The sequence below is a fragment of the Etheostoma cragini genome, chromosome 1 (genome assembly GCF_013103735.1).
Source record: "Etheostoma cragini isolate CJK2018 chromosome 1, CSU_Ecrag_1.0, whole genome shotgun sequence".
In the NCBI taxonomy this organism is placed as follows: Eukaryota; Metazoa; Chordata; class Actinopteri; order Perciformes; family Percidae; genus Etheostoma; species Etheostoma cragini.
The window spans coordinates 3,598,395-3,613,464 of NC_048407.1; the positions used below are offsets into that span (position 1 = coordinate 3,598,395).

Genomic DNA, 15,070 nt, shown 5'->3' on the forward strand with positions numbered 1-15,070 from the left:
GCCCCCCCCCCCCCACATCTGGTGCTGTGCAGCTGATCCATTTAAAAATTTGTAGGGCATTGACCTGGGCAGCCCCCCCAGCGGCACAGCGGCCTTTGGGGTCCTGACATTAGGTTAACACAAATACTGGTTCCATCACTGTGTCGCAGATCAACCGTAAATGATTTCTCCCCATGATGAGCAGATCAGACACTAAAGAATGCAAAGGTCCCATGACATGGTGCTCTTTGGATGCTTTTATATAGACCTTAGTGGTCCCCTAATACTGTATCTGAAGTCTCTTTATATAGACCTTAGTGGTCCCCTAATACTGTATCTGAAGTCTCTTTTATATAGACCTTAGTGGTCCCCTAATACTGTATCTGAAGTCTCTTTTATATAGACCTTAGTGGTCCCCTAATAATGTATCTGAAGTCTCTTTTATATAGACCTTAGTGGTCCCCTAATACTGTATCTGAAGTCTCTTTTATACAGACCTTATTGGTCCCCTATTACTGTATCTAAAGTCTCTTTTATATAGACCTTAGTGGTCCCCTAATACTGTATCTGAAGTCTCTTTTATATAGACCTTAGTGGTCCCCTAATACTGTATCTGAAGTCTCTTTATATAGACCTTAGTGGTCCCCTAATACTGTATCTTAAGGAGCAAGATTCCAGATTTTCATTTTCATTTTCTCAAAGGCAGAGCAGGATACCCAGGGCTTGGTTAACACCTAACACCATTTCTAGCCACTGGGGGACCATATGCAGGCTGGGGAACTCATATTAATGTTAAAGAAAAACTCATAAAGTGAATTTTTCATGCCATGGGACCTTTAAGGCCATTCTCCAACCAAGTATTGTGTATTATGTATATGTAGCCACATACGTCTGAGATTATTAACATAAACTAAAATGAAATAAAAGTTATTGAACATGAACACTATTGTCCCCTTGACTGGCATTCACAAATGTGCATATTCTCTTACACGCACAAACATGCTTATCTTTACCCACTATACACTATAAACTGACTATTTTCTGCCTGAGCAAGAATGCTGTCTTTATTTCTGAAAAAAAACATTTCAACTCAATCCTAAGGAAAATAAAACATCAAAACGAACCAATAAAATACTGATTGTACTTTTCAGTGTGAACAGAGACCTGCTCTGCTACTCTGAACTCTGATCCCTCTGATCTGGACTTCAGTTCAATATTTTAACAGTGTGAGAACATTGGATGACGTTTTTGATTTCTTTTATCATAAGCATCATAAAAATACATTTGTGAAAAGGTGCTTCGGATTAATCTATTCTGTGTAAAATTGAATCGTCATAGTGTTAAAACCGGAAAAAAAAAAGGATTGCACTGAACACACACCTACGACAGCCACAAATGGATACTGTATGGATAAGTATGCAGTGGGCATGGAATAATACACATGTACGTTTTTTTAGTAATATTAGAATAGTGTATTCTGATCACAGATGAGATCATTTATGTTATCCTAATCTTTCAAAGTTTATTAAAAATGTCATTAAATTAAATTCTGTTACAGGTCGCCAATCATGTACCAGACAGTGTTAGACGACAGTGAGCCCAGCCAACACCTGACCATAGTAGTTCCCAGGTGATATTTCAACGCATTTTCATGTATGCCATCGTACGAAATATGTATGTACACCAATTTGTATGATATCCTACGAAATCACGTGACGCATGCTGCAGGTCTCCGTGAGCTTTTGTTGTTAGTTGAGTGTAGCCAACAAAAGGTTACTGGTAGCCGGGTACAGAGAAACGCCAGATGACGGTGCGTTCAGGAGCCGTGGCAGGTGAGTTTAGCCAACAATGAGTGTCATGAGGCGACAAAAGTTAAGTTTAAGCACCAAAACAACTAGATAAGTTTAGGAATAACGTTGCGGTTTGGATTTCCCGGGGAACAGACGTGCCTTTTAACATTGTGTTCTCCCTGGAAAGCGAACTCCGCTGCCTAGCTTAAAATCGCTATGTTTAATATCCCACCCAGCATTATTATACATTGGCAGTCACTGTGGTGCATACAGCAATAAGTATGTGAAATAAAATTGAATTACAGTGCTTTACTTTCAAAGCTACAGTATATGTACATATGGTTAATGAGTACAGCCTGAAAATGTACATGCACACAAATTTTCAACAAATAGCAAGTATGTTTACCGCTGTTACTTTTAGTAGCGTTTGTTGATAATATAGCCATACATTCCCATTAAATGACAGACTTCAATATATTTACAGTTATACTGCTACCTTGGCCTAAGATCTTAGTCCTTCTTCCAGCACTGAATATTACTGTAATGTCTGTACATTTGCATATAAATGATCCTGTGAGTGACAATCTACTGTAGATCGGCTAGTGGATTGGCAATGAATGAGGTATCTGAAATACTATCTGCTGTATGATACTGAAGCATGTAATGGCGTTATCTAAAGCTGGTTTTTAGTCTACACAGAATCAATGTAGCTGGTGGGTTACACACAAGGGGGACAGGTCAAAAGTAAGGATGGACCAGAAGAGACAAATATGTAGAAGTCAGATGTACAGTGGTGCTCTTAAGTTTACATCCCCATGCTTAAGTTGACTAAAAAGAGGAATTAAAAAATCATGTTTTGGAAATTTATCTTAATGCCTTAATTAAAAAATGAGTTAAAATCCAACCTTTAAGGACACTTATTTTATTTGTGAATAAATAATGTATTGTACATAAATACATGTTCTTCCTTAAAATACAGGGGGCATAAGTATACACACCCTATGTTAAATTACCATAGAAGCAGGCAGATTGTTATTATAAAAGGCCAGTTATTTCATGGATCAGGATACTATGCATCCTGATAAAGTTCTTATAAAGCTTTAGGAGGTAAATTAGCCCCCCCCCACCATCATCACATACCCTTGACCATACATAGAGATTGGAATGGTTTTATTTCAGTTAGACTGATAGCCGGTTTGATGTGCATTGAGAGATGATTTTATGGAAAGTTTCCCATGCCAATCTCTATGTATGGTGAAGGGTATGTGAGGATATGGGGGGGGCTATTTTAATTCCAAAGGCCAACTTTATCAGGATGCATAGTAACCTGATCCATGAAACAACTGGCCTTTAATAATAAAAATCTGCCTGCCTCTATGGTAATTTAACATAGGGGTGTGTATGCTTATGCCGCCTGTATTTTAAGACATTTTCAAAACATGATTTTTTTATTCCTCTTTTTAGTCAACTTAAGCATGGGCATGTAAACTTATGAGCACAACTGTACATACTCAAAGTGAAAAATAACTGGGAAACAGAGCAGGTGGATGGGGAACAGAGACACAGATGAGGCAAGAGAGAGATGTATGCACGTCTCTAATCTGAAAGTTCTAATGTGTGAATGCTTCCCATCATCCCCTATTTGTTTCACTACAGCTACTTTAAGGACACATTTGGAAGACAAAGGGATGCAGACAGTAATTTAGTTCTGTGTATTCGACATCGTGATCAAATTGCGTGAAGCTCTGCCATCAAGCTGACTGAGGGATAATAACTTGCGTTAGACGTGATGGACTACTCTCCAAACACTTTACCCACATCTGGTCACAAAGTGACGCGGCAGCTCGCCTTACCGACTCTCGCTCTGTTAGAAATGAAGAAATTAAAAACATGAAACAAGCCGCCGCTCTGTGAGAATCCATTGTTTTTTTTTAGTTTGAATACATTTTATTTTTACTATAAGTACAGTTCAGTAGTTACAAAACAAAGCATCTGCCATGAGGGTACAGTGAAACATAAAGAGTGTTCAGCTCACAAGACAGGTTTTGTACATAATATGTGGAGTGGAATGCTCATTATAGCTGGTTCAGAGTAGGAGAGAGCCCAAGTGAGACTCTCACCATTAATCTCTCATCTTTACACCCGTGGAAAAAACGGAGATAGGGTCAGAGGTCAAAGCCACTGGTCAGTGCCTCCAGCAGGATTCGTCTGATTGGTTTACTCAGACCCAATTTCCAGAATTCCTCCCTTCAAACACCCTGTTATATTTCCCTACAACCATTACTTCTCACTTTTAATATGTCTCACTCGTATTATTTTAGTTTTTAATCCCCTCTTCATCCTGGCATATTGGAATTGAAAGGATGGTTAATTGTAGTCTATAGAAATCAAATTAAAATGGAAAGAAAAATCTGAGGCTGGACTGCAAAAATCACCTCAAGTTGGAATTTGAGCACATGAAATCACGCAGGCTAAAGCAGTAACAGGCCTACGCTGCAGCGCAGAAGGGGATTTGCATACAAAAGAAATCGGGGTCAACATTTGTCAAAGCCACATACAGTATAGAGGTTGCGCAAACTAAAATAAGTATCATATTTGGACTGTACATACCGCATTAGAATTTTTCTCTGGGTTCACAAAAAATGACGTAGAAACATTTCACAATGCCAAGGGACACAAACACACACCTTCAGATTAGTTAGTTAGCTAGTTTTGTACTGTATAGGTTGGATTCATAATACTATCACAGTGCAAAATACTTCTGAGAACCAAAAACAAATGAACGAAATAAGAAAGGATTAAGTCCCACTATGCATAATGGATTCTGTATATATGGGGGCAAATATGTTCGCAGCACAGGAGACGATTGTCATCTTTTTCCTCTTTTTTTTTTTTGATCAGTAAATGGAGAAGGCATTAATGTACAGTACATATAAAAAATCAAAATCAAATCAACCCTACGTCCTACAGTCTAGCACAGCTACATAGCTTTGTAGAAGCAATAACAGATGACTTGTATCTAAGGGTATACACAATATGTCTTTTTTCCCATTTTTTTTGTTCTTTTTTTTCTCTTCTTAAAGTAAATACATCAAACCATTTTCAGTAGTCAGTAACACTGTGCAACAATGATCGGTGGCAGTATTTTAGAAACATCTGCAACACTAAAGTCCTTGAGGTTGACATGAGAGATGAAGAGAAAAGGGGTGGAGGGCAATAAAGAAATAAACTGTTCCCCCTTTTTCCAAGATCCTTATTTTTTTTTTTATTATTCTCAGTCAAACTCCAGAAGAGTGCCTACCTTTTGAGATTGCCGTGTAAACTACTTTTACTTCTTTGCTTTTCCTCGTCACAAATGCTTTGAAACTTTAGTTTTCACTTTTTTTTAACTACTGTATATCTCTCTATGTACATTAAGCGTTTGTAGGCGCTGTGTTGAATGATAAAGAACATGAAAAAAAAGACAAAGGGAGCCATAGAGCAGGGTGAAGGCCTGTACTGGCCTGGTTATGGAGGCGGGGGTGATATAGTATAATAAGTACATTTAGGGCAGTTGAATATTCTTCTTCACAATCATCATTAGCACCACTCTCATCAAAAAGTCAACTGTGGGTATGATTTTTAACCAGCAATACCATATTATTTCTGGAAACCAACTTGCATTGTAGATTGTCGTAGGGTGCCCTGTCCTTTGTTGACCACAATCAGTGTGACGCATGGTCATGGGACATAAATAGTGACTCTATGAAGAAGTGGCTGGTCTGACAGGAAATGTGCTTGGTCTCTGTCAACAGCCCGGTAAAGTAGAGTTTCTATTCTACAGTAGAATACATTCCAGGTACAATATAATGGTGGTCCGTGGACTCGTGAAATAACTGTCGTCTTCATTTAACAGGAGAGGAAAAAGTCTTTGAAAGCATTTGATTAAGCACTACACTTCAGTCCTAATTTTTAAAAAAAGACACACCTTTCTAGCTCAAGGAATGTATCAGAGATTGCGGTGCCAGTTACAGGAAGTGCTAATCAGACAGGTAGTTCCATCAAAAGAAAAACAAAACACATTGTATAAGAGAAAAAGACAACAAAGACAAAGGGGAACTCAGACCACAGGAGACAAAACAGGAAAGTTGCCGTCACTTTGTTTAGTGTCCGAGCTTCTCGCAAATCCATCCCCAAAGGAAACTGTCCCAAACTTTCCTTCATATAGTTCATGCCTTCTCTTGATTCTGACGGTAGTATGTGTTTTTTTTTTAATCTTAAATAAAGTCTTTGTTATAGTGTACTCCTTCATTTATCCTTCATCATCCTCCTCCTCATCATCGACTTCATCATCATCCTGCCTTGCTCCGGTGTGGGCGGTTAGTCTTTGTTTACAGCGTGGGCGTCCAGCCCCTCTGGGTCACCTAGGTTATAGTTGTTAGGGTGGTTAAGCTCGTTGTTAAGATGGTTGGGGTCGTGGGTCAGCGCGGGGTCATGGGTCATTGGCTGGTCCTCCTCTCCCACCCAGAGATGCACTACAGCCAATGAGAGAACAAGAGGAATATTAGCACCACGGACCCCAACACACGGACCCCACACTGTAGCACATACAAACACACACACACTGAGCATTGCCATATACGGTCAGTGGGGCCAAATGGATGGATGATATACTTGAGACTGTCAGCTTGGCCCATTGTCTCAAACTTTAAAGACTTTTATGGGTCATTTCACCCAAATTACAGAAAATATTGTTTTCACTTACCTGCAGTTATAGCTAGTTTTACAGATTTAGGTTTGGTTTCATTTTTCCAGGTTAGGAGACCCAATACAATGGCAGTGAAAAGAGCTTGTGTCCCCATAATGTAGCATAATCCATAGGACATTTTACATTTACTTTTTCTGTGGTATAAAGTAGTCCCAGTTGAAACTATCCATATAATATTCTATGTGTTATCCTGAATTACTGTATTGTTTTGGACAAACATGTTGCTGTTAAAGTTAAAATATACTTTTACCACAAAAAAACTCAATTCACCTCCATTGTATTGATGTGGATGCTGAAATATCAAAGGATATGCTTAATCGTGAACAAATGAAACCAAAAATATTGGCCTAGATAGATACTGCTAGAGATAAGTGAGACATTTCAGTGAATTACCCCTTTAAAAAATGTTCCCCTTTGATTCATATTCTATACATTGTAAATGTACCAATTAAAAAACCCAGACAACTAGGACCAGCAACAGAAAAACCTTCAGCTCATGGTCCAAAATGTGACCCTTACTTAAAAATGTCTCTGTCATCTGTTTTGGTGTAAATGCTTATATGTTAATAATATGTGTTTAGTGTATAAACATACAGGGTTGTCAAAAAATCAAACAAGAACATCTAAAATAAATTCGGATGCAACAAATACACTGATTACCGCCATGTCCATATAGTAAAATTCACACTAAAATTATGAAAATTTAATCTTCTTATTGCTTATTGTTTTGGTTTGCAATACATTCTATGGTGTCCCTGTTATTCTGCATCTACTGCACTGTAAGCAACTATAAGGTTGGTTATAAGGTAACGGGCTGCACTTTACTTAAGCAAGGTCAGCATTTCATTAGACTGCTTGATCTACTGCACGCATCTAACATTCATTTTTTCTATTTTTGCATCTTCTGTACAGATGAGCTTAAACTGTGAGACTGTGCTAAGGCGCTCAGTAAAATAATCATTTATAACATGATATAAGCGGCTAACACATTATGGTTGTGACAACTGGAGTAGTTTTATGGATGTTACAATCAAGTTGGTCGGCTCTATAAGTGTGACAGGAAGTGTGACAGTGTGAGTAATTGTAATAAAAAAGTTTTAAGACTCGGTGTGACGGTAAGAAATGCATAACTGTAATTAGGTCTCACAGCAGCGGCCACATAATAATACAACTTGTCTCTAGCCCCCCCCCCCCTTCCCTCTTTTCTACACTTTCATTCCCTCAGCAACTTCTTAGGAAATTATTTTGCAATAAAACACCAGCGAACACATTTGCATGTCATGTTCTTTTTAAAGTGGCGTTATGAATCTGACAAAACCAAATTAAAACACAGGTTTGTTTGAGCTGTGCTTGCGCGAGGACGGAAATGGATATCGAAATGAAAGGAAGTGCCGCCGTAACGGAGGGGAAATAAAGAGCTAATAAGATGATAAAACATCTCTTAGATTCAGCGCTGAGTAATAACTCTCTGGCTGTCTGTGCGTGGAGTGAAGCCCCCAAACATCACTCTAACCAACACTTACTTCACTGTTTTTCTTATATGGCTTTCTGCCTTTAATGTTCCACGTTCGTCGCTTTCAGACGATGCTAACGGATAATTACAAATAGGGTTTTTCATTCTAATGATACCGAAAGAAGTTTTGATTGAAAAACCGGAACATGCAAGATAAATCCTGATTCCTAACGCACACTTATAGTATCCTAGATCACGCAAAGCACCCATAACACGACTAGCTGTGAGAAAACAGCTACGTCCAATAGAGAGTTGGTCTCTTTTATAGGCAACAAACTGCTGTTTTCTCAACAAATTCCAGGCCTTACTAGTAAATGATGTCATTTCATTACCAACTCTCACCACAAGATGGCAAGCTAAGACAGTAAATAAGACATTACAGCATGCATGTAGACAGCTGAGCTTTCTTTTCTAGACATTTAGAGCAGTCATTTCTGTATTGATCAACATTCAATTTAAAAATATCTGTAACTGGGCGCCTGGGTGGCTTAGTTGGTAGAGCGGGCGCCCATATCTAGGTTTTAACTCCGACCTGCGGCCCTTTGCTGCATGTCATTCCCCGTCTCTCGCCCCTTTAATTTTCTTCAGCTGTCCTGTCAATAAAGGCCTAAAAATGTCCCAACAATAGTCTTTTATTTATTTATTTTTTATATAAGCCATAACTAAACTAGAAGTTCATTTGCCTGAACAGTATTACAGAAAAAAAAGTGAAAGCAGTCACCATTTAACCCTTGTCTTGTCACCATTGATTTTGGTGCTTTTTCCAACATTTTTCACCTTCTTTTATTTCAGATATTAAAAAAACCCTGTAAAAATGGGTCAGATTTTCCCAAGGACAACAGGAGGGTTAACATCACTCGTGCTCATGTCTCTAAGATTTTCTTAGACATACAGTATGTATGCATTAAAATAAACCAGACATAAAGTTTCCTAGTTTGGAAGCTTCAAAGAGTGTCTTTCTCTGCCCAAGGGCACTTCCTGCCTTTGACTTCCCTGTAAGGAAACTTCCTGTAACGAGCTCCAGATTAGGCCCCATATTTGATTTTCACTGTTCATTAACTAAGCCACCTGGAATGTTATTATTTAAGCGCGGTGCTCCTTCTCCCCAAACAACTGCCACTGCGAAGGGGGAGATATTTCCTGGCCAACTTTATAGATTTAGCATAACTTCCCCTTCTTTTTTTAATTTCCCATTCGGGCAGGTGGCAGATGCACCTCACAGACACAGAAAACCATCCTGGCATTCATTTATCACATGAATGCAATTCTTATCTATGCGTCAGCTTCAAATATTCCGCCCTACTTAGGGGTTGCTCCAGTGTGCATACACGACGACAGTATGATATTCACAACAAGGATCAAACCAATACTGTCTCTTATGTAAGGAACAGCAGTAAATGTACACTACATATTGCCACTACACTCTTAAAACACTATGTGAAAGAGTAAGTGCACCCTCTTGTGGTGTGTTGCAATATAGCAGATGGAGTGGGCTGGTTGTTGGAGAGGATAAGACCTGGGAATGGGAAACATATGGTGTGAGGACACACAGCTCCAGGATCCATCCACTGTTAATACATGTGTCATGCTTAACAGAATGGATAAATGGGTAGGAGGATGGAACAATGGCGTACGACTGCACTCTGAGCATGTGTTGGAGAGTGCCTTGGGACTCGCTGGACTGTGTGTGTGTGTGTGTGGGAGTGAGTGCGAGTGTGTGGTCTCAGAGGCATCACCTGACATTAATAGTAGTCTGTGAACACATCACAAAACACTCGACACTCGCTAAGTAGAAGCTGGCATTCTGCAGTGCAGCCCGCTACGATTGTATGGCGTTTCTTGATATGATGGCTAACACAAATGAGAAAAAATGTGTGTGTCTCTGTTTCCGCGGCTTGACACACATTCTTTCTATTTTTGATGACCAGTAGGGTTTAGCTACTATCGATTTACGAAGGGTGATATGTATTTCAAAATAACCGAAAGCTCCCGTAAGCTGACTTCATGTTCAACTTCAGATCAAGCTATTTTTGGTTTTACATCTCCAGGTTTTGAGAAATCTGTCTCTGAGTTTTCTGTCTCCACTCCAATACAATAGAAGTAAATGGAGTTGTGTTTGTGGTGCTCACTGCACAGTATTCCTGTTACGGATAATCCACAGAACACACTGTTGACAGTTATTATCATAGGGGCATCTTTAGTAGAGAGGAGACCCAGGCAATAGTTCTGTGGAATATCCAGAGAAATGAAAATATGTTTTTCTTTTAAGCTTTTAGCACCACAACCAAAACTGCACTCACCTCCACTGTATTGAGGATTGAAATCTCCATATTTGGCTAAAATAAAAAACAAATTGCAAGATGTAATGACAAAAATAAATCATTTGGAGCCATGTAGTATCTTATGATTATATATGATGAAATACGTGCATGGCTAGATACCACTAAAGCAGTAAGTAGTTTCCAACCTGGGGGTTGTTTTTTAAGATTTAAGTCTGAGCTTTGTTTCTTTCTTTTGAATGGCTGTTTTTTTTAGCTCTTCAGGCCTTTTAACTTATTAAAATAAAACAAGGGGGAAGAAAATACTTCTTAGTTTGCACTGGTCATAACCTGAAAAGATCTGCAACTGGTATACAACTGATCATGGAGATGTCCACGTCTTTTTTGATAATAAAGCAGGTGGAGGTGCCATTTAAATACTGTGAAAGTATAAAATCCCTCAATCCACGAAGAAATGCACACAACCCATATTCAGAAATTGTGCCTTTAGTTCATCCCTCAGGACTTCTGTGCGGGGTACACAGCTACACTTTAAACAGGTAGAAAGTGCCGCTACAGTACCGTTAAAGTCATTCCCCAGCTGCAATGACAGTGCAGAGAGAGCACAAATGCGGACAGACCCCAAAACGCAGACTTTTGAAAAAAAGTTAGCTTTTTTAGTAGGGCCAAGGGGCTTAAAGGGACAGTTGCAAAAACAGAGCGTTTCAGACATAAAGGGAATAAAGGTGTATTCAGATAGAGTGTGTGAGAAAAAAAATAGTGTTTTTTGAACAATAATGCATGTAAACATGTTCTTGTAGAAACCCAAAACACAAGTATGAAGCTGAAAATGAACATGACATGGGACCTTTAAGACTGTAAGGGGAAGGCTGCACTGTCCCGAAGCTGCTAAGGAAACCCAAGTTCTCATGTCCATCAAATGATGCTAAATATCACACGTCTTTTCTAAGAAAAAAAACCATCAAGAGGTCACCCTCTCTATCCACATGGAGCTTAACAGTGTGTAAAGTCGAGCTCTGTGAACCCTGTGTGTGCCACTGAAGGTGGCTGTGGCTCTTTTGTTCCCTCTCTGAGGCATCCGGGCCCTGCACTAGCAGAAAGTGTTGTTCTTGGCACAGCCCCGTCTCATTGTACAGCCCAGTATTTATAAATATGTAAATATGAGCGGCACCAGGCATAACACGGCCCGCGTGTATACACCGAGGAGGAGCGGCGAGGAAGTGAGCGCATCCCCCCCCCCCACCCCTCTCCCTTTCCCCCGATCCAAAATTGTATTTTTAGATGGTTTTAATGAATACAGGATGTTTATAGTTACCGTTCCCTGTGATTCGCACAAAAGACTAGGAAAATCCACATCCACCCTGCGCCCACCCCTCCTCTGCACCCTTCCCACCCTCGTCCCGCTCCCTCCCCCGATTCCTCAAAGCACTACTAAAGAAGAAGAAGGGGTGAGAAAGAAAGAAAGAAAATAAATAAATTTAAAAAAGAAAAGAAAATTTGTGGTGAAACGCAGCAGGATAGTTGTGTGCTCTCAGCCTGCTTCCGACTCAGATCCCCATTAGACAAACATAGTGTGGTGTTAAGGTGCAACAAAGAGTGATGAAAACTCCCGGTGTGTGTGTGTGTGTGTGTGTGTATGTGGGGGGGTGAGAGAGAAGAGACAAGCGAAAAGGTTCCTGGCGACGCCACTTCAAGGCGGAACGCAATTTGTATATTATTTCTGTTTTTTTTTAAAGTTGCAAAAAAAGATAACACGAAAGCCGAATCAATATGTGCGAGAAGTGGGTAAAAAGGTTACCTGTTTCCTGTTGTCTGTGATAATGTGTTTTTTTGTGTGTGATGACTCCATGTCAACTTCTTTTCTTTTTATAAACTCAGATTTGTTTTGCTCGCAGACTCTCGGGGTCTTGTGCGAGGCGATGCATTTGACAGGATGGAAGGATTCAGAGGAGGAATGACAATGAAAGCGACTAAAACATTTAAAAAAAAGAGAGAATGATTGCAGTTGGGGGGGAACACAATGAAGTGAATGTTAGTGGCCTCTTTCTATCTTTCGCTCTCTGTCTCCAAAACTATTTCTGAGGCTAAAAGATTGCCGGCTTGATAATACCTCCGCTGAGCAATTTAAGCCCAAACACTCTGATGCTACAATCTGTCTTCTCTGCCTGATAGCGCTTTTCTCCCCTCTCCTCTCCAAATTACTTTCTTTCATATCTAATTATATTTGCTAATGATCTTATAAGAGAATAATGGAATGTGCTTGATCTATTACCTTTTTTTTCAATACATAAATACAATGCGGGGTGGAAATGACTATTGGAGACAGGAGGAAATGTTGTTTTTTTTAATGTTTTTGATGAGAGGGAAAATGAAGCTGGGAGCTGCGGGGTCATTAATGGGCGATGAACACAGAGGTCATCTCTCACATTCTCTTTGACATTTCTCTCATCTGACGTGCTGAAACAATCACAAGCTCATCCAGTCTCATTCTGCCCCCTTCGCTACGCCGTTCCTCGCTAATCTTCCAGATATCCACCTCCGGTCTCTTTGATCTTGTAATGGAAACACCGAACTTAGTTAGGCGCCAGTTCAGCCTCGCTTGGTTGTGCTCTGGTTTTGCATTTTTGTCTCCGAGTTTCATAGTTTAATCTGAACAGGAGGGCATTGATTAGAATTTGTTTTTTTAAATGAATGATTAAAAATATAACGAAAATAAATCTTTAAATGTTAAAACAAATGTTAAAACAAATGTAAAAAGTCTAAATATTTAAAAATGTAAAAAAGAAAGATGTAAAACACACAATGTAACAAATGTTTAAATGTTAAAAAATGTAAAAAATATAAAAATGTTAAACATATAATCATTAATAAATGATTATCATATATGATATAATGTTAAGAAATATAATCATTAATATAATGACATTAATGATTTATTTATATACATTGTATCATGAAAAAGCTACATAAAAAGATATTTTCTCAAATGGATGGTTTGTTGGCCTATGTTAAAAAGGGCACGGCTCGTTTCTTCTTCTTTCGTTTTTACTCGTCATGCAACATGACATCATGACGTAGACGTACACGCTGGCGTTCTTAAGCCAAGTGGCGTGTTATCTGTGCGCGGGCGTAAGCCACTTGTCGTGTTATCGCAAGAAGAGAGCGATGGTTCAGTTCAGGAAACATGACACACGGTTGGCTTTAGGAAAAGAGGAACCGGTTGGGTTTGGAAAAGAAAGAACAGGGTTGTTGAAATTCCTGTGTTTGCTCATACTACTCGCTAAGTATTCACACACTATTGCAAGGCACTGTAAGTAAATGGAGTCCAAACGGCATTGATAAACACTAAAAAGCGAGTATGTGTCTTAATAACATGCCACTAATGGCATACAAATAGGCGTGTCATACATTCACCATTTTGTGAGATCGGTCCGCATCAAGGGGGGAGCCCTTACACCCTGTAAAACCTGTTATATAGTGTTTCCTGGAGGATCAAAGATCTAGTCGGAGAGACATGAGAAAGCAGGCAAGTCCAAAAAACAGAGGAAACTATAAGCTTTTATTTCTAGGTCCCATGGTATAAAAATGTCAGTTTTTTTAACATAAATATGCGTTCCTCCGGCCTGCATATGGTCCCCCAGTGACTAGTAACGGTGATAGATGTAAACCGAGCCTGGGTATCCTGCTCTGCCTTTGAGAAATGAAAGCTCAGATGGGCCGATCTACAATCTTGCTCCTTGTGACCTCATAAGGGGCAAGGTTGGAAGACCAATAAGGTCTATATAAAAGAGACTTCAGATACAGTATTAGGAGACCACTAAGGTCTACATAAAAGAGACTTCAAATACAGTATTAGGGACCACTAAGGTCTATATAAAAGACGGACCTTTAACATCCGCTGTCTGAGTAGAAACTGCTCTTCAAAACAGGAATGGAGACAGGAGTCTGCTACAAATATGTCTTTTGAATCGACTATGTGAAAATATTGTCATAATTAGAGACCATTGGGTAAAGGGCTAAACTGAAAGCTCTTGCCCGCCTATTAACAACTCTTCTTCATTAAATTGATGTAAAATACTCAGAACAAAATGAAGGGGCAATTTTACCCCTCCACTTTCTGCTATGACGGGTTGCCATCAAAGAGACCCTATCAAGTTGCATCATGGAATATGTATGCATTTGTTTTTATTTATTGTCTTTGAAATCCTGTATTTGTGGAGCCTAACCCATACTACAGACTACAAGCATAACTCGGTCTCTGCTGCATCTGATCTGACAGTTCATTTTTAATAATCTGTCACTTGAGAGTCATGCGATGTTATGGAAGTGCAGCACTAAATTTGCCTGAGTATCTCAATAAAAGGGAAATGCATGGTCTTGATCACTGTATTGTCACTGGGGTATTACGGGGGAACCACACACACCAACCTTTTGTACTGACACTGAAGAAACCAGGCTCCACTTATCTGGCAGCATCCCTCCCTAACTTTTACTGAGTTGACTTTCAGTGTAGCTTTTTGCACAAAATAGTAGAAAAATCGTAGTTCTAATTATCTTTCCCCATTCGAATGAAAGCTTTTTGGTCTTCAACTTACACACTTGCAAAATCCATTGGCCTTTCAACTGAATAACTCTTCTCTCTTTCGGTTGCCAAACCCCTGTCCCGTCCTGTCCCTCCCTCACTCCCTTCCTCTTAAGCCTCTTGTCCATCCTCCATTCTACCCGGCTTTCTCATCTCCCCTGTTATTCCCCCCCCCCCCCC

General features: G+C 39.5%; 1 protein-coding gene across 3 annotated transcripts in view; it reads right to left on the minus strand.

Annotated features, from left to right (window-relative positions):
- znf536 (zinc finger protein 536) overlaps positions 1–15,070 on the minus strand; it is a 205,829-nt gene that overhangs the window by 20,162 nt on the left and 170,597 nt on the right. The window contains exon 6 of one of the 3 annotated variants that reach the window (XM_034866708.1): positions 5,027–6,283. The exons of the other annotated variants lie outside the window; for them this stretch is intronic. Within the exon in view, the coding sequence (XP_034722599.1) occupies positions 6,129–6,283 (155 nt within the window). The 3' untranslated portion in view covers positions 5,027–6,128. Of the gene's footprint in view, positions 1–5,026; positions 6,284–15,070 lie in introns of those variants that run through there. 3 annotated transcript variants of the gene reach the window in all.